Raw genomic sequence first — 26,405 nt, 5'->3', positions numbered from 1 at the left:
CAGGATGGCAACCTTGGGCATCTTTGCCCAGGTCCACAGGTCCTGCCTGTGAAATGCCCTGAGCTGGGAGGGTTGTTTAAGGCTGGCTACTGAGAGCTCCAGAGGGAGGAGAAGGAATGAGAAGAAGAATGGGCAGTCCAGGCACAGTCTCACTCCCAAACCACCCTGCAACCCACTCCCACCAGGCTCAAAACCAATGCCCCCCTCCCCATCCAACCTGGGCACCCACCTTGTTGGGCCCTGAATCCTGCAAAGGAAATGGAGACACTGTTTAGGGGAGCTGCTTTTTTCCTTGGCACCCACCACAGATCCCTGGCCCTCAATCAGAGTGCCACAGGTCCCCATGCAGATGGCATCTCCACCAGCCCAGCTTGTCCCAGCTGCAGGGACAGCTTGGGATGTGTCTGCCCACCCCTTGGAGCTGGGATGCTCCATCCCATGGAGCTGAGCCCAGCCCTGCTGGCCCAAGCCCATTTCCCCCCAGTGCCAATGTTTGTCTGCTCTCCAGCTACCTACCATTTCTGCCAGGGCAGAGATGACTTTCCCCAGAGTGGTCAAGGACTTGTTGATGTTTGCTCCTTCCTGGTTAGAAGAGGAAAATGCTCAGGTCCCATTTCAGAGCCATGTTAGAGCCCAGGAGAAAATGAGGAATATCCAGCATGGTGTGGGCAAAGAGCAGCTGGTCTCTGGGTAACCAGCAGCCCCCAGGTAGGACTCATGATGAAGCTGGCACTGGGCAGCTTTCAAACACAATCCCATCAAGGATTTTGGCAGTGCAGTGTGCAAAGAACCAGGGAAGGAGATGTTTTGGGGATGAAGGAGGAGGCCATGATGTCCCACCAGCAGAAGGGGACATCAGGTCAGCTCTCACCTTTAGCCTTGTGCCCTTGGCACCTGTGGAATCAGCCTCTCACTCCCAGCCAGGTCCACCAAGCTGATTTTGCTGACCTGCAGGCAGAGGGGAGGCTGTCAGCCCTGTGGGCACAGCAAACCCAGCACAAAGCCAAAACCCCCTGCAGGATGGCACTGCTCTGAGGGCAGCAGTGGCTCTGCAGGGTCATCCTTGCAGGAGTTGCTCAGGAGCAGGGCTAATACCCTTGCAGGCAGGGCTGAAGGACACCAGCTGCCAAATATCCTGTGCAGGGGCCAGTCCCTCAAGGCACCACGAGCCTAGAATGTGCCTGGCACTCATCTCCCTCCTGCTCCAACCCTCCACCAGGCAGCACCACCTTGCCCCAGGTGCTGATGAAAGAACACAAAAGTCCTCCCTGGATCCATGAGGGGTCCCCTGAGTGCCCCAGGCCCTGCTCTTACCTTCTCAGTGGTGATGTCTGTCTCGGCGTCGTGCCTCTTCTGCGTGAAGATGATGTTGAACACGGCGTGGGAGCGGCTGCTGGTCTCATTCATGTTGGTGGCAGCCACTGTGCTGCAGGGAGAGCAGGACAGGGAGGTGTGACACTCTGTGAGGGACACTGGAGTGGCTGGTGACAGGGCCAGGGCTCATGCCAGGACAGGGTACATGGTGGGAAGGCAAGAATAGAGGACAAGAGAGGGCTCTGGGAGAAGATGTGCACAGGTTCAGGCTTTTTCCTGCTGTCTCCAGTGCCCTTGGAAAGCAGGAGGAAAGTGAGGGGAAAGTGGGGGTACCCAACACTCAGTGGGGAGGGGACTGCCACTTCCAGAGCAGCTGGACTGGCAAAGTGAGGGAGTGAAGCAGGACCTGCTAGAAGGGACTGCAACCTTCCCAAAGCCTGCCCATCTCCTGCCCTTCTCCAACTCACCGGGCTTTGTTTCCAGAGTCCATAAGGTCCTGGATGTCATTGTAGGAGGTCACAGCCAGCTTGGAAAGGTCCTCAACATAAGGACCCATCAGGGGATGCTCCCTCACCCGCAGGTTACCCTTGTTCTTGGGGTTCAGCAGGTCCCTCACGCGTTCACAGTAGATCTCCATGTAGCTCACCTAGAGCAGAGGGCACGGGCAGAGCTAGCCCCAGGATGGCCCCAAAGAGGGGTGTGCACACTGGCACAACCTGTGGAGCCAGGTGGGAGGCCAGAAGGGGCTGGGCAGGCCGAGGGGTGCCTACCTCCACAGAATAGGACATGTTGTCATTGGTGGTGTCGTTGATGCGGGAGAAGAGGTCCTCGCACAGCTGCGGACACAAGAGCCAGGCTCAGCCCCACCAGCACAGTGCTCCTGCCTGGGGTGCCCAGGACACTGGGGTTTCACCCCAAAAACCAGCCAGGGAGTGCTGGGATGGCTCCTGGGGAGCTGGCAGAGCCCCCCCAAGCTGACATGGAGAATCAGCATCCCCAGATCCCAGCCGTGCCCTGCCAGGCCAGCCCCTGGTCAGCAGCTCAGCTCTTGGGCCACTGTTGCTCACTTCCACTGGCCTTGTGTGGCCAGACCACAGTCCTTCCAGCCTTGGAGAGCCTGGATGACCCTCCTTGACCCCCTCCTGGTGGAGCCACGCCAGCTCACTGTCACAGCAGTACTACATTAGACCTTGGCAAAGCCTGGCCTCGCTCCCACCCTGCTGCCCTCTTTCCCCCCAGCTCTGCTTTTCCTTTGGGATGATGGGCACAGGCAGTTTTCCCCAGGCATACCTGTGGGATGATGCCTTGCTGGTCCTTCTCCTGCTTGCCCATCATGGTGTAGGATTTCCCAGCTCCTGTCTGCCCGTAGGCAAAGATGCACACGTTGTAGCCTTCAAAGGCATGCTGCAGCATCTCCTCGCCAATGTCCCGGTACACTTGCTTCTGGGATGCATAGTTGATGTCTGCAGGCTGCACAGAGCAGGGGGACATGGAGAAATATGGCAAGGAGGCCCTCCTGCCTCTCCCCAGCCCAGCCTTGGAGGCGGGCTCAGGCCCCCCAGTGCTTACCGTAGTGTGGGACCAGTAGGAATAGTCAAAGCTGAAGCTTTTTGGTGTCTCTTTGGGCTGTTTTGGGTTCAGGATAGCTAGGGACAAACAGATGGGAACATGAGGCCACCAGCCACCCATGGTACCCCTGCCCCACCCCCCTCTACCCCCTTCATATGGGAGGGATGAAGGGTGATGGGTTTCAGTCCAAAACAATCCTGGAAGATGGACTGGGACCCTTCCAGCTCTGCAGATGGGTCCAGAACCCCCAGACCCCACCTCTGAAAGCAGAGGAGGTGTGTGCCATGGCCAGCAGAGCCCAGGGAACAGGGCAGAGCCTCACCCAAACCTCCTGCTGGACACAGTGAGGGGGTCATGACTCCTTCCCCCAGGTTCCCTCCTGCTGTGGCACCTGCCCATGGGAGCCCACATGGCACGGGAGGGTCACAGCCTTCCTCTCCCCTCAGCTGGGGCAGTGTGCCCAAAGCTCCCATGGTGGCACCTGTGGGGTGGGAGCAGCTGCAGCCCTGCCAGGGCTCCCCCAGAGCCCCTCTGGCTCCTCTGCAGGTGCCCAGCCCCAGCAGGGATTTATGCCTCGTGTCGCGCCAGCAGCGGAAACAAGAGTCTGCTTTTGTCATCCCCTGATGAAAAGGACGTTGCTATGGAAATTGGAGACTGCATCACTGCTCTTCCTCATGCCATGGGTGGGTTTTTTTTTCCCCTCCTGTAGAGCATTTACCATGTGGTTTTTTTCTGAAACAACAGATGCATCAGAAGGAGCCCAAACCAGCGGGCAATCACGAGGTTCAGCCACCAGCCATGTCAGGTGACAGTGAAGTGACATTGAGGCCTGCACAGCACAGCTCCCGTGCCCACTGCCCCAGCTGCTCCCTGCCACCACCAAGGATGGAGAAGCCATAAGCCCTGAGCTTTCTCCACCCCAGCCTGCTCTGCCCTTCAGTCAGCCAGGACTCAAACCCACTCCTGATTCCAGCTGGGGCATTCCTGGGCAGCCCCAGGCAAGGGGCAGCTCACTGCTGTGGTCTCTGGTGGCCAGATGTGCTTCCAGATGTGTAGTGTTACACACAGAGATGCTTTCTGCTCTGAATCCCTCCTCCAACACCACAATGGATACTCCCATGGGAAGGGTCCACCACCTCTGACCTGTGGGGTCGGGGTCCAGCCCCAGCCCCAAAACCACAGCATGGTGCTTCTGGGATGCTCCTTAGCATGGACAGAAGCCCAGCTCTGACACCAAAGAGGGGCAGGCACGGGCTCCCTTCCTGCCCACCTGCTGCAGACAGCCTGGCCCCACTGCTCTGGGCACCTGCTGCATTCCAGGCAGGCTGACCACCAGGAGAAAGGGCTGGGAAGGAACAACTGGCAATCCTGGAGCAGCAGGGATGTGGAGGCCCTTGGAAGAGCAGGGCTTTGTGGGCAGCATGGGCAGCCATGGTGGCTGCCTGCTCCTGACCCCTGCCAATGCCAGGATGTGGTGCTGAGGGCATTGTGAAGAGAAGTAGGAGTAGAAGTTGTGCAAGAAGTGGGATGGAGCATCTCTGGTGGCTCCTGGTGCTCAGCCTGGCAGCTCCACCTGGTCACCAGGCCTGGCCCTGCCCTGCAGAGACACTGACCCAGCAAACAGGAGCAGAGATGAGTTGTGGAGCAGGATGGAGCAGCACAAGGAGCCTGTTCTGCATCCCAGTGCCAGCCCATGCTGGGCACAGGGCAGGGAAGCAGCCGGGGATGGCACCACGTGGCTCCAGGCACCCCAGCTGCAGCTCCCAGCTGGCATGGGAAACCAGAGACGGGGCACAGGGGAGCATCCCAAGGGCAGGCATCTCCTGTCCTGAGCTGAAACTCTCCTGCCATGTCCCTGCCATTCCCATTTATTTGCCTGCAGGCAGATGGGTGCTGCTGGTGGAGTTTTTCCTTTCCTATAGGACTTTTGCAAAGTTGTTCCAAAAGATTCATGCTCTGGGCCACTGGGATTGAAAAGGCAAGGAGAGGGAGTGGAGGTGAGGACAAGCATAGAGACAAGGGGGCAGGAAGGAGGAAAACTTCTGGAGATGTCCCTTGCCTTGCCCTGAAGAGCCAGCAGCATGAGTGGGCAGGCACAAAGCAGGAGAAAGCCCAGCAGCCACATCAGAGAAAATAATCACCAGGTTTTAAAGGCAGCAGAGGCACAGCTCCAGTCAGAGAACATGACTGGGATCACAGCCAGGGGTCTCCTCCACGCCATCCTGGAGAGAGGGCAGGAGTGCTGGTGCCCAGGATGGTGCCCACAGGGTGCAGGGCACCACAGGGGCAGAGCAGCAGGGCTGGGGGCAGGTGGGTGGCTGTGGCAGCTGGAAGTTTGCAGATGAAAGGACAGCAGAGAAAGGCTGAGATCCCTTCCCACCCTGGGCCCCTCTGCCTCCCACAGGGCTCGATGGAGGAGAAGAACCAGCCTCCCCAGCCCAGCACAGGCAAAGGTCTCTGCAAATAATCCTGGGAAGAGGAAAACTTGCTCTCATCCCCCTCAAGCATGATTATCTTTGGCTTCTCTGCCAGGAGCTGGGGAGATTGAGACAGTCCTGCTCTGCTGCCATCCTCCTGCCTCCACAGCAGCAGAAGGCTTCTGAGCCCCCCACACTTGCTCCCCAGCCCCCTGGACAAGAGGATTAGCCAGTGGTTTGTCCATTCATGGGGAAAATCCTCCCTGTCAGCAAAGGGCTCCTGCCTGCAGCCCTGCTGCCCTCCCTGGTGCAGGCAGAGGCATGGGCTGGAGGGGTGGGGGCACAGCCAGGGTGTGCAGGGGCAGACAGCTCTGAGCAAACACAGCCATGGTGGAGCTGGGGGGTGCCTGATGCTCTGTCTGGGACTAGGGCACAACAGGTCCCCCCAGAACCAGAACGGGGAACCTCTGCCCTCCTATTGCCTGGCCCTGGGCAGCTGGGAAGCTCCTGCATGGACAGGAGGCTTCCTCACCACGAGGACAGAAGCTCTGTCCCCCAGGCAGGTGGAGAATCCCTGTCCAACCATGAAGGGAGAGCCCCCACAGGATGCCAGAGACCAGCAGGTGCTGCCCCACAGACCTTTTCCCCTAGGCCTGGGGTGGCCAGCGGGGTCCCAGAGTCTCCCTGCACCCTTGGGTGCTGTCCCCTCCCCACAGCAGGGTTGCCATAGCAGCCTGCAGGGCGGGGGTGGCTCCACCAGTGTGTCACCCATCGTCGGTGACGCAGGCAGCCCCAGGCGGGCGGGCAGGGAGTTATTTTAGACACTGCCCCATCTGGAGGCTTCCAGAGCCAAAGAGGAGGGGTTTCACTGCCATTCCCACACCATGCTGCCAGCAGCTGTTATTTAAAGAGGGGCAAAGGCCAGACAGGCTCCTGACAGGACACACAGCCCCAAGGCTCCAGGCTGCACTCCCCACCTCGGGCTAACCCTCCTCCCACCCCTCCATCCGGCTGCTGCTGCACCTCCAAGAGCCCCAGAGAAGCAGGGGTGGGTCCTGGCAAGCTGCAGTGAGTGGTACCTGGCCAGGCAGACAAAAACCACTTGCTGGTCCACACACAGCTCCAAGGCCAGGTTGGAGGTGGAAGAGCCTGATTTGTGGTGGAAGGTTGGAACGAGATCATATTTAACGTCCCTTCCAAAAAAACCATCCTGTGATTCTGTGATTCTGTGATTCCTCCCTCCTTGCCTACTAGGGAGTACTGCCCCTTTCACTGTCACCAAAATCCAAGGGCTCAGTGCCATGTAGGTCCCAGCACTGCCATTCCAACAGCAGGACTGCATTTCCCCATGGAAAGCTGACTTCCTCCCCACATCTCCTCCTCCAAACCACTGGAGATGCTTCAGGCATCCTCACCACGGATCCCCCCAGGCCAGCGCTCGCTGCTGTGGCCACACCACCCCTGCTCCTTCCCAGGCAGCCCCCCAGGTCCCCTTTCTGCCCCTGAGGCACTCACTGGTGGTGCTTCCTGACATCTGGATGATGCACTTGGACTCGCGGCTCATCTCCCGGGAGTTGAAGGGCCGGACGCGCACCGCCACCTTCACCGAGGCTCCCGCCATGGCGCCGGCCACGCCCGGGTCCTGCTGCCGGGGAGCACTGGCTGGCCTGCCAGGGGCAAGGAGAGGAGGTTAGGAAAACCTGCATCCCAACCCACATCTTGCAGCTGTGCTGGATGGATGGAAGGTCCGTGCAAGGAAACCTGCTGGGAACGCTGTTCTGCCTCTGCCCGAAAGATGATTTGTTCCCTACCTCGGTCTGCCCTCATTTTACCTCTTCTCCCTGTCATAGCTCAGGTCAGGACCCCCAGCTCAGTCCCAGGGGACATCCCTGGGATACCCCAGGGCAGCACTGGAGCCTCCATCCCCCTGGGCACCCACAGCAGCGGGCAGAGCCACTGCCAGCATCGCACAAGCCCAAGGAGCAGCTTTTCCACCCCAGAGTGCCAATGGCACCGAGCAGGTACCTCCCAATCAGCAAGAAAGATTCCTGCCTGTTACCCAAGCCTCCTGCTTCCTCTCCAAGCCCAGCAAAGCAGGGGCTGGGCAGCAGGACAGAGCAGGGAGGGAGGGAAGCGATGGCATTCCACTGGGAACGGAGGCGGTGGCTGAGCATGCGCCTCCCATTCAGCTCCCACAAAGCAGACCTGCAGCATCAGCACCAGCAGCCCTTCCTGGGAAGCCAGTGGCCATGGCACTCAGCTGAAGCTCCCAGTTTACCATCATATTTCCAAGTCCTTTTGCTAAAAAAATAACTGCAAATCTCACCAAGAGAAAACAAACCCCTCGCCAACACCTCCCAGAGCAGTTGTCCATCCCAGCACTGCTGCTCTGCAGGCCATTCCCAGCTTCCCTCAGCTGCAGTTAAGCCTCATGAGCACTGCCCAGAAAATGGGATCCTTCCTCTGATTGCTGAATCCTTTGGGATCCTTCCTCTGATTGCTGCATCCTTTGGGATCCTTTTGGACCTGACACAAATCCCCTTCTGCCTTCTACCATCTATCCCTTTTCCTGCCTTTCCCTGCTCCTCGTGAGCCTGGTGGTGAAAATGGAGCACAGGACCCCTCAGAAAATGGGCAGGAACTGCTCCTCTGGCATCCCATCTGCAAGGGTGTGTGTGAATTTCCTAATGCTTTCCAAGCCTGGGTTTTGCCAGCAGGATATTTGCTCCAGGAGGAAGGAGATCTGGGAGAAATGAGATCGTTAGTGAGCACCAGCAGAGCTCTGGTTACAAGGGCCATGACCAGAAGGAAGGATCTTGAACATGAGATGTGTTTTCCCATAGTGGAAATGAAAAATTCAGGAGAATTTGTGGAAAAAGCGGGGGAGACAGGGAAGAAAAAACCAAATCCACAGAACAGAAAGGATCCCAAGAGAAGGGGATGGCTTTAAAACTACCTGAGGTCTGACAGCTGTGGTTTGATTTCCAGGGGGGTGAGAAGAAACCATGGACACAGTGGAAAAATTTGCATCAAGAAAGTGTTACAAGCTTGGCACTGCCTTTCAGAAACCCTTTGCCTGTTTTATAAGTGAGCTGGCATGTCCAGCAGCAGGCAGAGGACAAAGCTGCTTCTGTTGGAGTTCCCAAGGCCCCCTCTTATCTTCCTGCTGGGATGGCTCCGGAGCTCCCACTGTGCTCAGCCAGTGATCACACCCATAAATCCCAGAGTTCAAGCATTTGGTCTCAGGCTTTCTTGAGCTTGGATTATTTTAAGCAGGTGTTTAACACCACCCTTGAGTCCCTAAGCAAGCAAGTGGGCTGCTGCCTCCCAGTGGCCTCCGCCTCCCCACTCAGCCGGGGGGAAGGAAAAATTAAACAGCAGTGCTTGCCAAAGGGGAATGAAGGAGTTGTTTTTCCCATGAAAACGACTGGATATATTCCCCTGTGGAAGGGCTGCATCTTCACGGGGCCAAGAGCTCGAGCTGCTCCACCCTGTGGCACCACTCAAGGACAATGGGTTCACCCCGGGCCAAGCCTGCCCCTGACACCTGCCCGTGTCAAACCTCTCCCTCTCCTCCAGCGCCAAGGCAGCTCCCTTCCCCAGCTCTGCAGCTCTCCAGCTACCAGGGCTCTGAAGAGGAGGCTCAGGTCCCTGGACTCGTGCTTCCTGCACAGCCCCAGAACAGCAACACCCACCAGTGAGCCCACCAGGACTGCCTGCTGCCTGCCACTGGCCACCTCAGCCCCTGCTCTTATCCCCTCCCACCCCTGTGCCATTCCCAGCCATCTCCAGCCCCATCACTTCCCACAGTCTGGTTTCTCCTTTGAACCACGTTCCTGTGTCCCCCATTGTGCTGTGTGCCTTCCATTGGTGCTGCTTTCCTTTCTTTGCCTTTTTCTGCCCGCTCAGCCCCACACCCATACTCCCACCACTGCTGGCTGTGAGAACCTCCCTCTTGGCCAGCAGGACCTTTTCTCTCTCCCTGCCATCCACAGGCTACATCCCAGTGTATTCCCATCTGGCAGTGATGTGAGCTCCTCTCCTGGCCAGTATTCCCAGCTGCAGAGTCCCAGTTCCATTTTCTGCTCCATCCATTTCCCTCAGCATCCCTGGTGGGCAGTGCACTGCTGCCCTCTGCTCCTCTGCAGCTCTCCAGTTCCACCCCTGCCACAGCAGCACAAGGAGCCCAGGTGACAGAGTGCCCTTGGGGACCACCAGCAGACACTGACCCAGCTGCTTCCCACCCTCCTTTCCTTCCCCTGACTCACATCCCTGGCTCAGCTGCAGGGAGGCAGCAGCCATGGCATCACTGGGCAACCTGTGGAGAGAGGGGCCAGGCTGCAGTGAGCAGGGCAGGGCAGGGCAGGGCCAGGGCAGCTCCAGCCCGGCCAGCTCTCTCTGCCTGGGGACAGCCAGAGCAGCCACCGCCTGCTTAATCTGCTGCCATCGAGAGAAATTCAATAAGCCACGGTCAGCCCTTTGCTGGGAGTGTGCCAGCACCAAAGCCCTGCTCCCTGCCTCTCTCCCAGGGCTGCCCTGCTCACAAGGGAGGCTGCAGAGAGGAATGTCCAAGTCCTGGGGCCAGGGGGAACATCTGGACCTGTCCCCCAATTCCCATCTCTTCCCCCCCTTCCCGTGCAGCCTGCTGGCTCTGCCCCTCCCTATGACACACCAGGCACCCCCAGCGAGGAGCAAAAGGCCTGGAGAGCCACAATTAACTGGATCAGCCAAGATTAATTGGGCAGAGATTAGCCAATGAAACCACTCTTTAGTCCAGGGGCTACCAACTGGCAGTCTCTGCTGCTGAGAGGTGATCAACAGGACAGGGAGCATTGTCCCCACTAACCAGCAAGCTCTTCCCCAAAGGATGCTCAGGAACGTGCTGTGCTGCCGGTCCCCCAGCTCCAGCAGATGAGGAGCTGCCTCAGCCAGGGAAATCCAAGGTGAGTGAGTTTCCCTTTGTCTGCTCCCATCCAGCCCCACGTCACCTCAGCCAGGGTGGACGCCCCGTTGGGCTGCACCAGCGTGTTCTCAGCAGCTGCCAGGCTTTGTTGTGGTGAGCCCTTCCCCTGCACCCTTTGTTGGGGCCCCCCAGCCCTGCCTGGGACCACGGGACACGGTGCTGCCTCTAGGGCAGCAGGGAACATGTTGCTGGATGACACGGCACCATCAATGCCTGCCAGGCAAGCTCCTCACCCACCTCCCGCCCCACCACAGCACAAGGGGCCATGACGGTGCAGTTTTCTCCGGGCAGCACCTGCAGGCAGGGAAGCAGCTCAGAGGACAGCCCAGGACAAGGACAATGCCCCCCACGCTCAGATGAAAGCCAGCCCCTGCTTCCCCACGCACCCTGCCCCGTGTCTCCTCACATCCCGCCCACCCCAGTGGGGGATACTGCCCCAGGGCAGAGCTTGCAGCTCCCTGAGAATTCCCATGCAGATTCAATTTACAGGTAGCAAATGTAAGGACGGGGATAAGGTGTTCTGCTTCCCATCTCTGCTGCAAAGTAACCCCACCCCCAACCCTGCTCCCTCCATCCTCCCTTCCAGACACGCCGACCCAAAGCAGGGAACAGCTGCACAGAAAAGGCAGAGAGCTCTGGGGGCATTGCTGGGCACGGAGAAGGGCAGCCAGGGAGGGGGTGGACAACAGATTCCCACAGGACCCAGGGCTTGAGGGGCTGCAGCTCTTGCCACATGCAGGGAGGTGGAGGGTGGTGGCAGCATCTTTGCCAAAGCCAGCTGCCACCTCCCAGACAAAATGGAGGTCAGCAGCAGCAAGCCGAGATGGCAGAGCCACCACACCCCTGGCCATACCCGGGGGAGGGTCTGCTGCCTCCCTGTCCCCCAGAGCCACAGAGGCCACCTGCACGGGGCTGCTCTGCGGGCTGTGCCTGCCTGTGGGGTGGGACGGGAGATGCTCGGCTGGTCCCTTGTCCTCCCCGAGCCCTGATGCTGTCGCATAGGACCCGAACAGGCAGGAGCCCGGCTCTCAGGGGGTCTGCAGGGTCTAGGGGAGGGGTCACTGCCCCGTGAGGAGGAGAAGGGTGGGGGGTGGGGAGAAGGAAGCAGAGGAGTAAGACAATAGGGCAGGTGCAGGGCTGCTCCCTGCGAGCCCGGATGACCAAGCGCGGAGCTCTGCACTCGCCCGGCGCCCCGGGACCGGCCCCTTCCACAGCCAGCAGCCACCGCACTGGCCCGCAGTGACATGGCGTCCCTTGTCCAGCCACTCCACAGCGCAAGGTCACCGGCAGCTGCTCGTCCTTGGGGGCCAAGAACAGCCTTAGCAGCATCTTTGCCAGCCACCCGCGGCGAGAGCCCCAGGTGGGGCACCCACCACTCCCTCCAGCGCTGCTGCTGAACTCCGAGCATTATGATGGTGATGACGCAAGATGGCTCAGCTGCATAACCACTGCCATCTGCCCCGCAGGGAAGAGCAGGGGTGGCTCTGGGGTGACAAGGGGTTCATGCGTCACCCGCCACGGGCTGCAGGGATGGCATCCTCCCCTTTCGCACCCTGGCCGGGGCCGGGGCGGCAGAGGCGTCTCCTCGTCCGCGGGCAGCTCCCCCACCGCACCCCGGCTGGATCCTTCTGGAAGACGGGGCGGCACCCGGCGGTCACCGCGCTGGGGACCCGAGGGCAGCTTCCCCACACCCACAACAGCGAGCATCGGGGGGTTTCGCAAAATGGCCACCGGCCGCAGCCCCCCCGCCCCGCCGGACCCTCGGGGATGCCCATCCCGCTCCCACCCGCCGCGCCTCGTCCCCGCCGGGGCCACGAGGGGCGGCACCGCCACCGCGGAGCAGCCCCGGTCCCCCGCGGCCAGCGCCCCGGGACTGCCCCGTGCTGCGCGGTGCCGCCCGCCCCTACCTGTGATGTCCGCGGCCGTGGCCGTGGCCGTGGCCGGTTCAGAGGGGCGCGGCGCTCAGCCGTGGGTGGGGGGCGCCGGCATGAGGCCGAGCCGAGCGGTGCGATGCGGTGCCGGTGCCGGTGTCGGTGTCGGTGCCGGTGCCGGTGCTGGTGCCGGTGCGGGTGGCAGCGGCCCCGCCCCTGCGGTCCCCGCCCCACGCGCTGGTTGGCGGCAGCCGCCGCCCGGAGGGGGACGCGGGGACCGGGAGGGCGCGCTCGGGGATGGAGCGGTGACGTCAGCGCATCCCCCGGCCCCGGCGAGCTGCGGAACCGCCGCAGGGGCGGGGCGGGGCGGGGCGGGGCGGGGCTCGGCAGCTGTCGCCTGGCAACCGGCACCGGCCCGGTACCCCGGTACCCCGGTACCCCGGTACCCCGGTACCCCGGGCCGGAGACCGCTACCGCTGTTCCCCGGTGCAGTATTCCGAGGAGCGGCCCTGGCCAGGGCTTCCTGTGCTCCCGGTCCCTGTGCCGTCAGTTCGCTCCTCCGTCCGCCGAGCCCCATCCCGCCGCCCGGGGCACGGCCGCTCCTGCCCATCTGCGCCCGGAATTCAGAGCCAGAGCAGAAAGCGGATTATTCCTTCGCTGCCAGCTGTTTCCAACAGCGCGGCCAGCCTCGCCCCACGGCAGCCCCGAGGCCACACGTCCCCTCTTCTCCACAGCCATGCCCCAAATCTCCCTAGAGGACAGGGAGATCTCCATCTGAAATGTCGTCATCGCTTTGGTGGGATGATGGCTGGGCAGCACTCCCCGGGCTGACTGTGGCTTCCATCAGCCATGCGGGAGTAAGCTCATCTTCCCCCAGCTCCTCTCATTCGCCACCCAGCTGCTGGGCAGATGTGCTCTCACCTGGCACTTCTGCTGGCCCCGTGCCTCTGTCCCTGACTTCAGCAGCAGCCACTGGTGCCGGTTCTGCCAGGTGGGAATTCCCATCCCTGTGCTGCCATCCTGAACCAAAGCTTTGCTCACTGAGGGCCAGGGAATGAATGGGGCAGGGACCCATTCATGGATCTGCTAAAGCTGGCAGCAGGCAGCTTTGTTTGCATTTCAGGGTATGGACGGCCGAGAATGTGGCAGAGGTTGGGCACAAGGCACTGTGCTGTGGGTACACACAGCAGGTAACAGAAAATCGACCCCACGCGGGGCCTGTGGCATCCCCAGGACACGCTGGGATGCTCACGGTCCAGGCTGAGCCTGCAGAGCACAGCTCGCTGTGACAGGGACTGTGTCTGTGTCCCAGACCACAGCCCTGATGCACATCACTCCGCTGGCCAGCCTCCCTCAGGCTGTCATCCAGGCAGATGTCCCTCTGTCCCTGGTCAGGGAGCTCTGGTCAGCAGGAACTTTTTGCTGCAGGAGGAGCTACAACCATGGCAGCTGTGCCAGACCAGTCTCAGCACAACCATCCCGTGGCACAGGCTCTAGGTGCCCAGAGCAGGGATCCCACCTGCTGGGATGCTGTTGGGAGACATCAGCCCTGGCATTGTGGGGGCCATGGGGACAGGGACTGCCTTGGTGCTTGGGAGTCCCAGAGGCTGGCGTACCTGGAGACTGCTGCCCTGAGCACCAGCAAGGGGGTATCCCCCAAAATGAGGGGCCCAAGACAGCAGGGATAGCACTGGTGACACATTAACCAGGCAGGGGAGGCAGCCAGGGGTAGAGTCCAGACTGGTAGGGGGGAGCACCGATTCTGGGTCAAGGTCCATGGGGACACTGGACACTGCTGGCACAGGATACACTGTGCTGCAATGCTGGCAGCTGCTCAGGCAGCCTCCAACACTCCTCTTCGCTGGGCTCGGCTCCTGGGGACAGCACGGCGTGCCATGGCTACCAGCCTGCTCCGCGTGTCCCCTCCGGAGGAGCTGCTGCGACCCCTGGCTGTGCCGGAGCGGCTGCTGCTCGGGCCGGGGCCCAGCAACGTGCCCCGCCGCATCCGGGCTGCGGGAGCTCTCCAGCTCCTGGGCCACATGCACCCTGAGGTGCTGCAGGTGAGCTGCCCCAGCCCAGCCTTCCTTCCCTCCCCTCCTCTTCCTCGCCCCCAGGAAGGGCTGGAGCAGCTCTGCTTGGGCAAGAGGAGCAGGAGCAGTGCTGGCCAGCGTGCTGCCACCGCAGGTGATGGATGAGATCAAGGCAGGCATCCAGTACGCCTTCCAGACACACAACAGGCTGACCCTGGCCGTCAGTGGCAGCGGCCACTGTGCCATGGAGGCTGCCCTCTTCAACCTGCTCGAGCAAGGTGACACCGTGCTGGTGGCCATCAATGGCATCTGGGGACAACGTGCTGCTGATATTGCCAGGAGGATGGGTATGCTGGGAGCAGGCAGATGGGCCAGGGCTGAGGGGACTGGGCTTGATGGCAGGGTGCCCTGGTTTGCTGTCCCAGTCCTGGCAGTGCTCAGTGACACGGCTTGCAAAACCAGAGAGTGCTCCAGGTTTTTCCAAGAATGATGCCACTCATTTATGGTGCTTTATGGCTTTTCCACGGGGCAAATCTGCAGGAGGCCAGACTCTGGCAGGTGGCTCTGCTCCTGGTTCATGTGTGACCACTTACCCCATGGAGCAGGTGACTGCCCAGTGGGAAGCATGCCCAAACCTCACTCTCCTCTGCACAAATTCCTCCCAGGAGCCAATGTCTGTGAGCTGCTGAAGCCCCCGGGCAAGTACTTCACTCCACAAGACATTGAGCAGGTGAGTGCTGGCCACTATGCAGAGGGCAAAGCTGACCTTCAGTGTGTTCACCTTCCCCCTGTGTCACGCAGGGCCTGGTGCAGCACAAACCTTTGGTGCTCTTCATCACCCACGGCGAGTCCTCCACAGGGGTGCTGCAGCCACTGGAGGGGCTGGGCAAGCTGTGCCACCGGTCAGTGCATGGTGGGCACCCCAAGGCCACCACTGGGGATTTATCTGTGCTGGGCTTTTCTCTGGCTCTGCTGTGCTGGAAGCAGTTGGTGCCAGTGAGACACAAAGCCACTGTTGGGGACCAGCATGCCAGGGCTGCAGGCAGGGGTGTGGCAAGAGAAGGTGGCAGGAGCACCAGGCTGAGCTCTGTCCTCCCACAGGCATGGCTGCCTGCTGCTGGTGGATGCTGTGGCATCGCTTGGGGGAGCCCCCATCTTCATGGACCAGCAGGGTAAGAGCCACAGTGCCATCATGGGCACCCAGGGGACAAAGGGCTCATGGCTGGGACAGGGAGAGAGAGCAGTGGGATCAGCCCCTCGGCCTGCATTTTGGCTAGCAGCACTAGAAACTGGTCCAGCCTATCCCCTTGGGGACCACCAGCAGTGCCAGGGGCCCTCCCAAGGCAGCCTGAGCATGAGCAGGACCTGCCATGTGTGCCATCCTTGTGCTTCCCACCCACCACTTGCAGCTAGGTCGGAGAGCTCAGCATTTTCCTGCTGGGAGCCTCTGATTCCTAAGGAGCTGTCTTCCCTCTTGGGCAGAGATCGATGTCCTGTACTCGGGGTCCCAGAAAGTCCTCAACGCACCCCCTGGCAGTGCCCCCATCTCATTCAGTGAGAGAGCCAGGTAAGAGCAGCCTGGTCTCACCAGGGTGGAAGGCTATGGAGCTGAGGGAGGCTGTCACCTCTCTCTTTTGCCAGCCAACTGCTTCTGTCCTGCTGTGCAGGACAAAATGGGGATGGAGCCCATCCCATCCCTGGTCAGTGACTGGGAGCTGGAGCCAATCTCTGTGCTCACTGTAGAGTGGGAGCTTTCTGCGCTCCCTCCCACCTTGGAGCTGGTGGGGTGAAGGTCCCACCTCTCCCCAGCACTCTGTTTCGCCAGGGAGAAGCTGCTGAGGAGGAAGACGAAGCCCCCATCCTTCTATCTGGACATGGGATGCTTGGCAAAGTACTGGGGCTGTGACGGGGAGCCGCGGAGGTGAGGGCGGGCTCTCCTCTTACGGACAGACGGCGGCCAGTGCTCCCCACCCGGCCTTTGTGCTGGCTCGGGGGCTGCCTGCTCTTCAGGGCTCAGCCCTGCCTCCCCAACACCCTGGCTGCTGCTCACAACCCCCTGCTCTGGGTGATGAGGAGGGAGGGTGCTGTGCCTCAGTTTCCCCTGCCACCAGCAAGGGGCTGCCGTGCTGCAGGTGAGCCGAACCCCTCCCGGTGCCCCTTGCAGGTACCACCACACGGCACCCATCAACAGCTTCTTCAGCCTGCGGGAGGGTTTGGCCTTGCTGGCAGAACTGGTGAGTGGCACCAGGCAGGCAGGGCAGCCCCAGCAGTGCCCGTGGGGCTCGGAGGAACCCTGGGTGCCAGGAGATGCCTGTCAGCAGCAGAGACCTCCTCTGTCCTCTCTGCCCACAGGGTCTGGAGAGCTCCTGGGAGCGACACCGGGCCAACTGCACCCTGCTGTGCCAGGGGCTGCTCGACATGGGGCTGGAGCTCTTTGTGGAGGAGGAGGTGGGTAGAGAGGACACAGCCCTGTGCAGCTGGAAATGTGCCTGGGCAGCTTTTGATGCCAGAGAAAAATCTCCCCGCTCTGTGATGCTCTCTCCTGGCACTGTGCTGGGGTTACCAGGGGCCATGGGACTGAAACCAGTTTCTCTCTTCCTCAGAAGGCCAGACTTCCCACCATCACCACCGTCAGGGTGCCCGAGGGCTACAACTGGAAGGACATCACTGCCTTCCTGATGGACAACCACGGCGTGGAGATCGCTGGGGGCCTGGGCCCCACGGTGGGCAAGGTGGGCACAGTCCTCCCCTGCTGGGCACACATCCCCGCCTTCACTGCTCCTCTCTGGCTGGCACAGCGTGTGCGGCTGGCACGGAGTGTCCCATTGCCCAGAGCAACGCATAGCAGCGTAACCGCACACAATCACCGCCTAATTGAATAACCACGCACGTAATTAGCGCGGCGACACCTCTTTATAGCCAACGGTGTGTTAAATACCAGCGAGGGAGTGCGCACAACCACATCCCACCTGGCTGGGCGTCCCCCACTCCTTCCTGCTGAGGCACAGGCACTCCCCCCTCTCCTCCAGGTCCTGCGCATCGGCCTCATGGGCTGCAACTCAACCAGGGACAACGTGGAGCGAGTGCTCGGAGCCCTGCGAGACGCCCTCCAGCGCTGCGGCCGCAGCCGGCTGTGAGCACCCTGCCGGGGGAGGTGGCCTGGCACTGCCTGGCATGCCTGGCAGCAGAGGGACTCCACCGCCTCCCTGGGATGCTGGCAGGAGCCACGGCAACATCCAGCAAGCCAAGGCACTTGGAAAGGAGCTGGGATAGCAGGGGGCATGGAGGAGAGGGCTGCGCTCAGCAGATGTGAGACGTGGCTCAAAACCATTCCTCCCATCACCCTCCAATGGCCTGGCCCCTCAGTTCTTTCCCTTCCCCTGGCCCCAGGGCATGGTGACCCTCAGCAAGCTGACAGAGGGCTGGATGCAAGGTCTGACCACAGGTCTCTACCCCTCCCATCACCAACAACCCCAGCCTTGCCCAGCCTGCTGTGCAGAATGCCAGCCATCCTCCTCCAGGTTCTGTGCCATGCAGCACCCAATGCCCAGCTCCACCAGGGGCTGTGTATGCTCCCCCCAGCTCCACCAGGGGCTGTGTATGCCCTCCCCAGCTCCACCAAGGGCTGTGTATGCCCTCCCCAGCTCCACCAGGGCTGTGTATGCCCTTCCCAGCTCCACCAAGGGCTGTGTATGCCCTCCCCAGCTGCAGCAGATGTGCTCTCTCCCCTGTACCACCTTTCCTCAATAAAAGGACCCAGCAGCATGCTGCTCCCTGGCCCTGTAGCTCTCCTTGCACCCCCCTCCCCGAGTTCTGAGACACCCCAATGGGGCAGCAGCAGGGTCCCACTCAGCTCTGCTGAGGGATTTCCTGGTGGATCCTGGAGAGGAGCTGGGATGCTGCAGAGCGGCGTGCACTGTCCTGGATCCGGTACACCTGAAACTAAAGGAGGGTGGGGAGTGAGGGCACAGGGCTCCCCACTCTGCCTGAGCTCCCTGCCCAGCACTGCCAGCCTCCCACAGCCTCCACAGCATGCCAGAAGGCTCAGTGGGGCCAACTGCAGCTCATCCCAAGCTTCCTAGCCCAGGTGGCTTCTGGTGCTGTCCCAGCTGAAGGGCTAGGGTTACCTGGCTGAGCAGAATGTCAAAGTAGGCTGTGTCCCAGCAGGAGCCATCCTTGGTGGGGAGCTGCAGGAGGGCTCTGGTCTCCATGTCTGCCTGGCAGCTGCCACGGAACCCGTGGAGGCCAAAATGGAAGCGGAGGAAGCGCTGGGGGTCCCAGGCAAAGCACTCCACTTTATGGTAGAGGGAGGCAAGGTCTGGGGCAGCTCCTTGGAAGAGGTTTTCTTCTGGGTTCAGGAAGTGGGGCAGCTTCTGGGTGGCCAGGCAGCGGAGAAGGATCACCAAGAGCCTGTAGACTGAGCCTTCCAGGTCCTGCCAGTCCTCAGGGGAGGGGAAGAGCTCTGTGCTCCACAGCAACACCATCTGGGAGGAGGGAGAGAAGAGCACAGGATCAGGCACAAGGCCTGACGCCAGGAAGTCTGTCCCTTCACACCCTGCAACCACTTGTGGGGCTGAATCCAAGGGGGCTGGAGCAGATTATACTTTTCTGAAGGCCAGATACACATATCTGCCCTTTTTCTTTTAAAAAACTCCCACAACCACCACCCCCAAAACATCAAAGAATACAGCACCAAGCAAAGTACACAGGATTTGGGTTCCTTGGAGGTGGAGCTGCTCTGTAAGCAGAAAACACCCTAGCATCCTTTCTGACCCTTGGCTTGGAGAGCCATCAAAAGGCAGGGCACACCTGGATTGTGCCACCAGGTGCTGTCCCCAGCATGGCCAGTTGGCATGGCTCCAGAGTGCTGGAAACAGGTTGGGTGGGGAGAGGAAGTTTTTCCTCAGCAGAAACACCACCCTCAGCCCTGTACAGACACGTCCCAGCACACTAGGGCATGGGGCAGCCTGGCAGGGTGGCACAGGGATGCCATCCTGCAGGCACAGGCAGCCTGGGCCAGGGGATGATGCCCTGCAGAGCTCCAGCTCTGAATGCACCAAGTGTCTCCAGCTGGAGGTTGCTGGTTCAGTCCAGGAAGAAGGATCAAAGCCCTCTAACCATGGCTGGCAGCAGCACAAACCCTTCCCAGACACAGCCACGGGCTGCTACTCCCCAAAGCCCCACAGATCCCACTGTGTGGGTTCTTGTGCAGGGGAGCAGCCTTGGCTCTGCCTGCCCAGAGAGCCACGGTCCCAAGCAGCAGAACCAACCTACCTTGAGGTGTTGGAAGGTGATAGTGCCTGTCCCAGCCTGGCCTCCCCAGTCCTGCTCTCGGAGCTGGTCGAGCAGGCGGAGGCTGTCCAGACGGGGCCCCTGCAGGCTGTCCACTCCTCGGAGCAGCTTCAGGAGGGGAAGGTGAGTGGAGGATCTGGAGGAAGAGAGTGGGGTCTGGTGGGAGGGGAGATGAAGACATGCATGCTCCCAGGATGGGGAGAGTATGCCTGTAATGATTTGGCATGCAGGGGGATCCCTCCATGGGACACATGGAGTCCCAGCCAACGCAGCACCTTGGACCTGCAAGATCCACCTGGATCCACCTCCTGTGCTTGCCTCTGGCAGTGCAGAGCTTCAGAGGTGTGGAAAGAGATGGGAACACTGCTGAGCAGCTCCTGCCTTCCCAGGAGGATCAAGAGTGGGGTGAAGTGGGGTTGTTCTTCTCTACATGTAGTGGGGAGGGGAGGCTGGGTCTCTCCCCAATGAGAGGCTGGGCATCCAGCTGGAACACCTTGTTCCCAAAATAGACTTAGACTGGTCCAGCTGGCTGCTCAGTCCCTCTGTGGGGCTGGGTTGTTTTGCTGGCAGGCAAGATATGTCAGTCCAGCCCTGTTCTGTCCTGCAGCCCACCTTAGTGGATCATTTCAGAAGGCTCCTTCAGTTGCATTCTCTCTCTTTCCCTGAGCTGTCTGAAACTTGGCTGAGGTTTTTTTCTCCAACACAGGGAAGAGGGTTTGGGCATCATGAGGGGGTGACTTCAACCCCTGCTGACATGTCCCCACCCTTTCCCAACCTCTTTTTTGCCTACACCCAGCAGTGTTGCCAGTCAGGGGACATCCTTGGTGCAGGGTCACCCCGCTGTGCATGCAGCCGAGCCTCTCACCTCCAGCAGAGGGGAGAGGCAGGGACAAAGTGAGCCTCCTCCGTGGCCCTCCTGAGGCTGCCTTCGGGGAAGCCTCTGTCGCCCTGGCGCCCCCGGAGCTGCAGCGGCTCCTGCTGCCTCCTCACCACAGGAACAATGTCAAAGCGAATGGACTTCCAGCTGCCGCGGATCAGCAGGGAGAGCTGCATGGCATCTTCCCGCAGGTTTTCAGCACTGATGTCACCTAGATGCAGAGGGTTTGGCAGCAGTGAGCAGGTTAGCACAGCCGGTCCCGCAGGCTGAGCCAGGTCTGTGCTGCAGCACCCGTGGCCGTGTCCCACCCCACTCGAGACAGCCCTTCCCAGTGCTGCAGTCTGGGTGCAGCTCCCCAGGTAAAATCCCTCTCCCAGCCCTGCTGGGGTGGTTTTACAGGAAGAGGCAATGAAGGGGTCAAGGTCAGGCACAGCAGGAAGTCTCAAGCAGTCAAACCGAGCTGTGCTTCTGGGTGCCTGAACAGTGCCAAGAAAAGCAAAGCAGTCCAAGAAAAATGGATCAGGAAAGGTTCATTGCTTTGTGGGGGTGGAGGAAGATGAAGGTCACTGGCTTGGCCACGGAGGAAGGAGGGGATGCTGGACTTGCTGGGACTGGGTTGAGAGACTTTCAGACCCAGTGGTCGTCTCACATCACCCTTTCACCCTGGCTGAGCTTTCCTTCAAGAAGCACATTGGGAGATAGAAATGCATGATGAGGGTTATGGAACAGCTATGGGCCCTCCCACCACGTCTTTTCCAAGGACACTGCTGCCTGCTGGGGTCCATGTGTTCACAGGGTCAGACCCATGACCCAGGGTCCTCGTCCAGCTCTGATGCACTCCCAGCTCACTCTCCAGACAGGGAGCAGGGGGCACTCAGAGGCCGAGAGATGGAGGGGAGAATGTGGTGGTGGTGAGGATAAACCAAGCCCACCAAGACCTTGAGCAAACCCTACCTGGGGACAAACAGCAGGGCTGGGTGGACTCTACACCCACCAAGAAGGGTGCCAGCATCCCCAGGTGAGGATGCCTGAGGATGACTCTGGTGCCCTGGGATGGCAGGGAACAGTTTGCATCTCCCCTTCCTTACGTGGGGGCAAAGCCCATCCCAGCACACATCAAGGTGCTCACTAACCTGCTCCTGCAGCTTTTGGGTGGGCCACATGCCCAGGAACATAGGTCCCAGCACGTTTGCAGAGGGATCACTGCCAAGCTGGGAAGCTGGGCAGGCACTGGAGGCAGCTCCTGGCCGGGAAGCACCCTGCCAGTGTACGCACCTGGCTGAAGCAGGAAGAGGCGTTGGCAGCGCACGATGGCTGAAACAAGGAGCTCTTTCAGGTGCTGCAGGATTTTGCCTGGAAGCAGGCAGCCCGCACCACCTCCGTGCTCCATCCCATCCACACCACCAGTCCAGTCCTCCAAATCAGCCCCTGGAGAGCACACTTCCAGGCAGCAGGTGCTCAGCTCTGAAGGATGCCCTCCCTGCTCCGGGCTGTCCCTGCTCCGGCGTGCCAGCACTCGCAGGGTGTCGCCGTCAATGCGCAGGGGCACCTCGAGAGTGACAGCGTCCTCAGAGGCACAGAGAGCAAACTCGAAGGCTTCCAGGTTCCTGGCGTAGTCCACGAGGAAGCGGGGATCCCTGGCATGGACGCTCTCCAGCAGGGTGAGCAGGATGTCCTCGGCCCGCTGGAAATGCTCCATCCTCTGCCTCTCGCGGGACACGATCACCCCGAGGTAGCTGTGCCAGAGGGAAGTGTTGGCTTCCATGGCAGCTCTGCTACTACTGCCTTACGCTGCTCCTAGTAGCAGGAAGGGTGCGTGGGTGGGGAGGGCAGGGCCGGGTGCCGGTGTGGGGCGGGCGGAGGGAAGCAGAGCCGGGCGGTGACAAGCACCGAGTGCTGGGTGACTCCCAGGGAGAGGTACAGGGCAAACCCAGGGCGGGGGCTTGAGTCACACCGTGGCCCCTCTCCCGGCACTCCAGAAGGGTGACAGCGGGTGCTCAGAGGGTGGGTCATGCCAGGGGAACGCTGTGCTCTCCCACACCGCCCTTGGCACACGGACTAGGTGCTGGCAGCACCCTCTCCCGTCCCGGCCCAGTTCAGCCCTTCCCTCTCGGCTGCTCCCACCCTGTGCGGCACCCACGGGAGCCGGGCAGTGAAAGGGCTGCAGGACCCTGAACATGCCTTGCCGGTGCCCAAGACAGCCCTGCAGGCCCAGTGCGACTCTGTCAACACCCGGCTCAGGCTCCATCAGGCTCCATCAGGCTCTCCCAGGTGCGCAGCCCCGCTGCCCCTCTCTAGCAGCGAGCCCGCCCGGCTGCGCACACCGGCCCCGCCCGGGCTGCGGGAGGACCGACCCGGGAGGAAGCACAAAGCGGGGTCTGGACCCCAAAGCCGCCGTGGGGAGGGTCTGGAGCGGCGGGGCCGGTCCGTGCTGTGCCTCGGCCCCGCTGCTGGCAGGGGGCGCAGGCGCTGCCGGCCCCGCTCCGTGCATCGTGCATCCCGAGCTGCCTGCGGTCGTACCCCCAGACCTGCCCTCGCTTCTCCCCATCTCCCCCGAATCCCAGAATGGGGATTTATGGGCACTTTTTGAGTGTCGCCACCTTCCAGAGGTGCGTTCCGAGCTCTGCCGGCCTGCAGCCGCTCTCGGTGGTTACGGCAGCGAGGCTGGGCTCTGGCAGCGGGGATCGGTGTGCAGCCGTCCCAGGCTTTCCTGCAAACCGATCCTGCCTTGGTCAGGGCAGGGAAGGCAATGGGGAAGCGGGGGAGGATCCCCGAGACGAGCGTGGGGACCACTTGTGAGGAAGGGAGGGAGAGTGCCGTGGGGCTCGTGGCTGCTCCTCCCATCTCCTGTGGGCATGCTCACCCTTTTAAACAGCCCAGATGAGGTTTCTGGACCTCCCCGGGGGTTATTTCCAGTTTGTCCTTGTGCCTCCTTCAGTTTCCCGTGAAGGTAGGAGTCTGTCCCTCATGTTCATTGACCTTTCTGCCTTCCAAGGGTCAGAGCTCCCACCTGCAGAGCATCCTTGAGCACCTGCAGTCTGGGCCATTAAGCCTGAACTGGGCTTCTCAGTACCAGGAGGCTGTGGGTGCTCTGAGCTGGGGGGTCTCAGTCAGATTTTAAACCCCCACAGTGGGTGATGGGCTCTGCATTTCCTTACCTGAGCCCTGTGCTTCATGTTTCAGCCATCTGAGCAGGGGATGCTCAGTCCCCCATGACAATGGCTTCTAAACCAGGGCTTAGGGGGCAGGTCTTGCCCTCCTCCATCATGTGGGGAAGACAAGCTGGCTGGTGTCCCAGAGAGGGACCAAAAGCAGCAGACCCCCATCAGAGTGTCTTGGGCTCATCCTGAAGAATGCTGAACCCAAACCAGACAAGAGAAATTACTGCTTCATGCCCTGGTGTGGGAAAAAGAGGACAGAGAGATGCAGGCCACCACTTTTCTGGGGTTGGTGGGGCATGGCTCACTTCTGGCAGGGTTGCTGTGTGTCCATAGAGCATCATTCTGTCATGGAAGGAGTCCCTGCCTCATCATCAGCCAGGACATTCCCTCTGTCAGTGCCTGGCAGGAATGCTGGAGGAGGCTGTGGGCATCAAGCAGAAGCTGAACTGAGAGCCAGGAGTGGTTCCATGGGAAGGTAAGGCTGGGCAGGGCAGGGAAACATGGCTGTGCCCACAGATGTCTTGGTGCTAGTGGGGTATCCCTGCCCTCTTGTCACAGTGTGACCCTGGCATCCTGCTGCCAGAGCTCTGACCCAGGACGAGCCAGTGTGATGTGATCCCCTTGGCTCATCTCTGCACTCTTCAGACCTCTGGGTGCCAAAATCAAGAGGTTGGTGCTGCAAATGCTGCCTTCCTACAGGCTAGGACCTCCCCTTTCCCCCTTTCCCCCTTTTTTCCCCTTTCCCCCATTCTGCCTTTCCCTTCCTCCTTTCTTCCTCTTTCCCCCCTTCCTGTTCTTCACCCTGTTTTTCTCCTTTCCTACTCCCCTTTCCCCTTCCTCTATCACTTCCTGTGCCCTTCTCATTCTCTGCTCTCTCCCCCATAGGCAAGAGGCCCTGGAGGAGCCTTTTCCTGGCACAGGCAGCACAGTGAGTGACCCTGCTGCAGGCACCGAGTGAGAAGGGGGAGTGAGTGATGCTGGCAGTGGCACATCTGGTGACAAAGCTGGCCAGCCAGAAGAGGTGGGAGCAGCTGGAGGCACTGCCAGATGCTGAGCAGAGCTCTGAGCAGAGTGGTTCAGATCAGGTGGTGGGCACAGGAGCTCCATGCCACGTGGGTGAGTGGCTGGGGCCATACTACCTGGCACGAGCTATAGGGCAGGGACACTGCATGCCTGGGCATTTGGGGCAGCACCTGGACACTCAGCCCCACAATCAGCCCAAGCTGAGCACAGCTCTTCTGACACAAAAACAGCAGGAAAAAATTCCTAGTGGGAATGTCAGTTAGGCTATGGAAGCCATGGCTGGAGTGCAGAGTGTCTGGGCAAGTCACCAGAGGCTGGTGGCAAGTGCCCTGGTACTGGCAGAGAGTCTGTCCTGAATGAGCTAATCACTGTTTCCATCTTGGCATTTTACAGCTCCAAGAATTTTTGATCTGTTAGGAACAGGAGGGAGAAAACAACCCCAAGCTAAAGGGCAAGTACAGGCAAGAGAGAGGAAAAAACCTGGGGGCATGGGAGCACCTGGCACAGCAGGGGTGGGCAGGAGCTGCAAGGAGCCCCCAGTGTCCCTCAGCCAGCTTGCCTCTCTGCTGGGCTGTGCAGTGTGACTGCTGCAAGATGCCACCACCACCCAGCAGAAAGATTTTTGGGGTGCTGAGCTGGGTTGAGGAGCTGGCAGGCACAGGGGCACTGGGATGAGGGAGGTAGGTTATGCCCTGCCCCAGCACTTCTGCACCCCACAGGCCCCCAGAGTGGCACAGCCCCCAGCAAAACAGCTGGGATGGGGAGGGGGGACAAAGGCAAGGAAGGTACAGAGGAAGAGAGAGTAATTTAACATGACAGGCTGTTTATTTTGGCAAAAAGGGTCTCTTTTCAACACATTTCAAAGCTCGGCCCTGGGGCTTGGGGGGGACCACACAGAGGGGTGGGAGATGAGGGGTGCTAGATGGGGGGGGGTTCAGTGGGGCACCCGGGCTGAGAGGGAGGGAGAAGGATCCCCTGGCTGTTCCTGCCTGGGGCATGGGCAGGTTTTCAAGGCCTGGGTGTGCTTGCAGGCTGCAGGGGGGTGTCCCCCTGGTGCCCACGCTCCTGCACGCACACGCTTGCTGCATGCTTGCACACACATTCACACGCTCCCCCTGGCCCTGCTCCTTCCTCCAGGCCAGGGCTCAGCTGGAGTCTTGGCTTCCCCCAGTGACATTTCAAAATAGGCTGTTTATTAAACTTTAAAAAAAAAAAAAAAAAGAAAGAAAAACAACTGAGGGGGGGGTGGAATTGCTAGGAAAGAAATAATTATTATAATCACATTAAGAGCTTTGGCTGTAAAACTCTTGTGAGGGCGCAGGGAAGGAGCTGGGGCTGCTCTCTGCAGGGAGTACAGGGGGCGGTTTTCCTGCCTTGTGCTCTTTTATTTTCCAGTCCTGATCCAACAACACCTCCCCTCCTCCCCTTTTCCTCCCCTTTATCCTGGGAAATGAAAACAATTTATTTAATGATGGATCATCCCTTTCTCTGGTCACTGACCTTCTGGGTGAATTTCTGCTGAGCTCAGTGGAAAACTCGAGGCTGGGTTGTGGATCCCATCTGTGGATGGGGGAGGGGGGAGCTCACCCTTATCCTTCCCAAAATCCACAGCAACAATCCTGGGGAGCAGGACAGGGCTGGCAGAGAGGGTTCCCACCAGGAAGCCCAGAAGCAGACTGTGCTGCAGGCACTATCCCTGCAGACCGAGGGCTTTGGGGGCAGATATGGGGCCCCCAGAAAAAAAACAGGGGGTTTTGGTATTTATTCAATCTTCTCTGAGGTTGGGGTGGGCTGGGGTGCAGTGCCGAGGTGGGAGTGGGCAATGGAGAAGTGATCTCCACCCTGCCAGCAGCCCTCGCTGCCCAGTGGGGCTTTCTGGCTCAGGATG

The 26,405-nt window shown here is 60.5% G+C and overlaps 3 protein-coding genes and 1 long non-coding RNA gene across 4 annotated transcripts in view; 2 read left to right on the top strand and 2 right to left on the bottom strand.

Annotated features, from left to right (window-relative positions):
• KIF1A (kinesin family member 1A) overlaps nucleotides 1–7,241 on the bottom strand; it is a 36,308-nt gene extending 29,067 nt beyond the window's left edge. Inside the window, 10 exon segments of the mRNA XM_050977946.1 lie at nucleotides 230–247; nucleotides 517–582; nucleotides 872–906; nucleotides 909–948; nucleotides 1,315–1,426; nucleotides 1,782–1,960; nucleotides 2,085–2,150; nucleotides 2,605–2,784; nucleotides 2,884–2,960; nucleotides 6,816–7,241. Coding sequence (XP_050833903.1) covers nucleotides 230–247; nucleotides 517–582; nucleotides 872–906; nucleotides 909–948; nucleotides 1,315–1,426; nucleotides 1,782–1,960; nucleotides 2,085–2,150; nucleotides 2,605–2,784; nucleotides 2,884–2,960; nucleotides 6,816–6,921 — 879 coding nt within the window. The 5' untranslated portion in view covers nucleotides 6,922–7,241.
• A 6,677-nt stretch (nucleotides 7,242–13,918) lies between these two features.
• AGXT (alanine--glyoxylate aminotransferase) lies at nucleotides 13,919–17,934 on the top strand. Its single transcript, XM_030226905.2, has 11 exons — nucleotides 13,919–14,194; nucleotides 14,319–14,511; nucleotides 14,830–14,894; nucleotides 14,966–15,066; nucleotides 15,266–15,336; nucleotides 15,647–15,731; nucleotides 15,990–16,085; nucleotides 16,329–16,398; nucleotides 16,517–16,612; nucleotides 16,768–16,896; nucleotides 17,194–17,934. The coding sequence occupies exons 1-11, from the start codon at nucleotides 13,955–13,957 to the stop codon at nucleotides 17,299–17,301; spliced, it is 1,254 nt and encodes a 417-aa protein (XP_030082765.2). The 5' UTR covers nucleotides 13,919–13,954; the 3' UTR covers nucleotides 17,302–17,934.
• A 41-nt stretch (nucleotides 17,935–17,975) lies between these two features.
• MAB21L4 (mab-21 like 4) lies at nucleotides 17,976–22,584 on the bottom strand. The gene is made up of 5 exons (XM_009089300.4): nucleotides 21,609–22,584; nucleotides 20,322–20,544; nucleotides 19,439–19,592; nucleotides 18,292–18,648; nucleotides 17,976–18,106 (listed from the first exon to the last, which is right to left on the bottom strand). Exons 1-5 carry the CDS (start codon nucleotides 22,096–22,098, stop codon nucleotides 18,014–18,016), a joined length of 1,317 nt encoding a protein of 438 aa, XP_009087548.3. The 5' UTR covers nucleotides 22,099–22,584; the 3' UTR covers nucleotides 17,976–18,013.
• Nucleotides 22,585–23,313: 729 nt separating this feature from the next.
• LOC127059897 (uncharacterized) lies at nucleotides 23,314–24,517 on the top strand. Its single transcript, XR_007778232.1, has 3 exons — nucleotides 23,314–23,969; nucleotides 24,053–24,163; nucleotides 24,380–24,517. It is a non-coding gene; the product is annotated as an uncharacterized LOC127059897 (long non-coding RNA).
• The last annotated feature ends 1,888 nt before the right edge of the window (nucleotides 24,518–26,405 follow it).

This window comes from Serinus canaria, chromosome 9 (assembly GCF_022539315.1).
Source record: "Serinus canaria isolate serCan28SL12 chromosome 9, serCan2020, whole genome shotgun sequence".
Lineage (NCBI taxonomy): Eukaryota > Metazoa > Chordata > Aves > Passeriformes > Fringillidae > Serinus > Serinus canaria.
The sequence above is the reverse complement of the archived record's forward strand: the minus strand, read 5'-3'. Positions and strand labels throughout refer to the sequence as shown.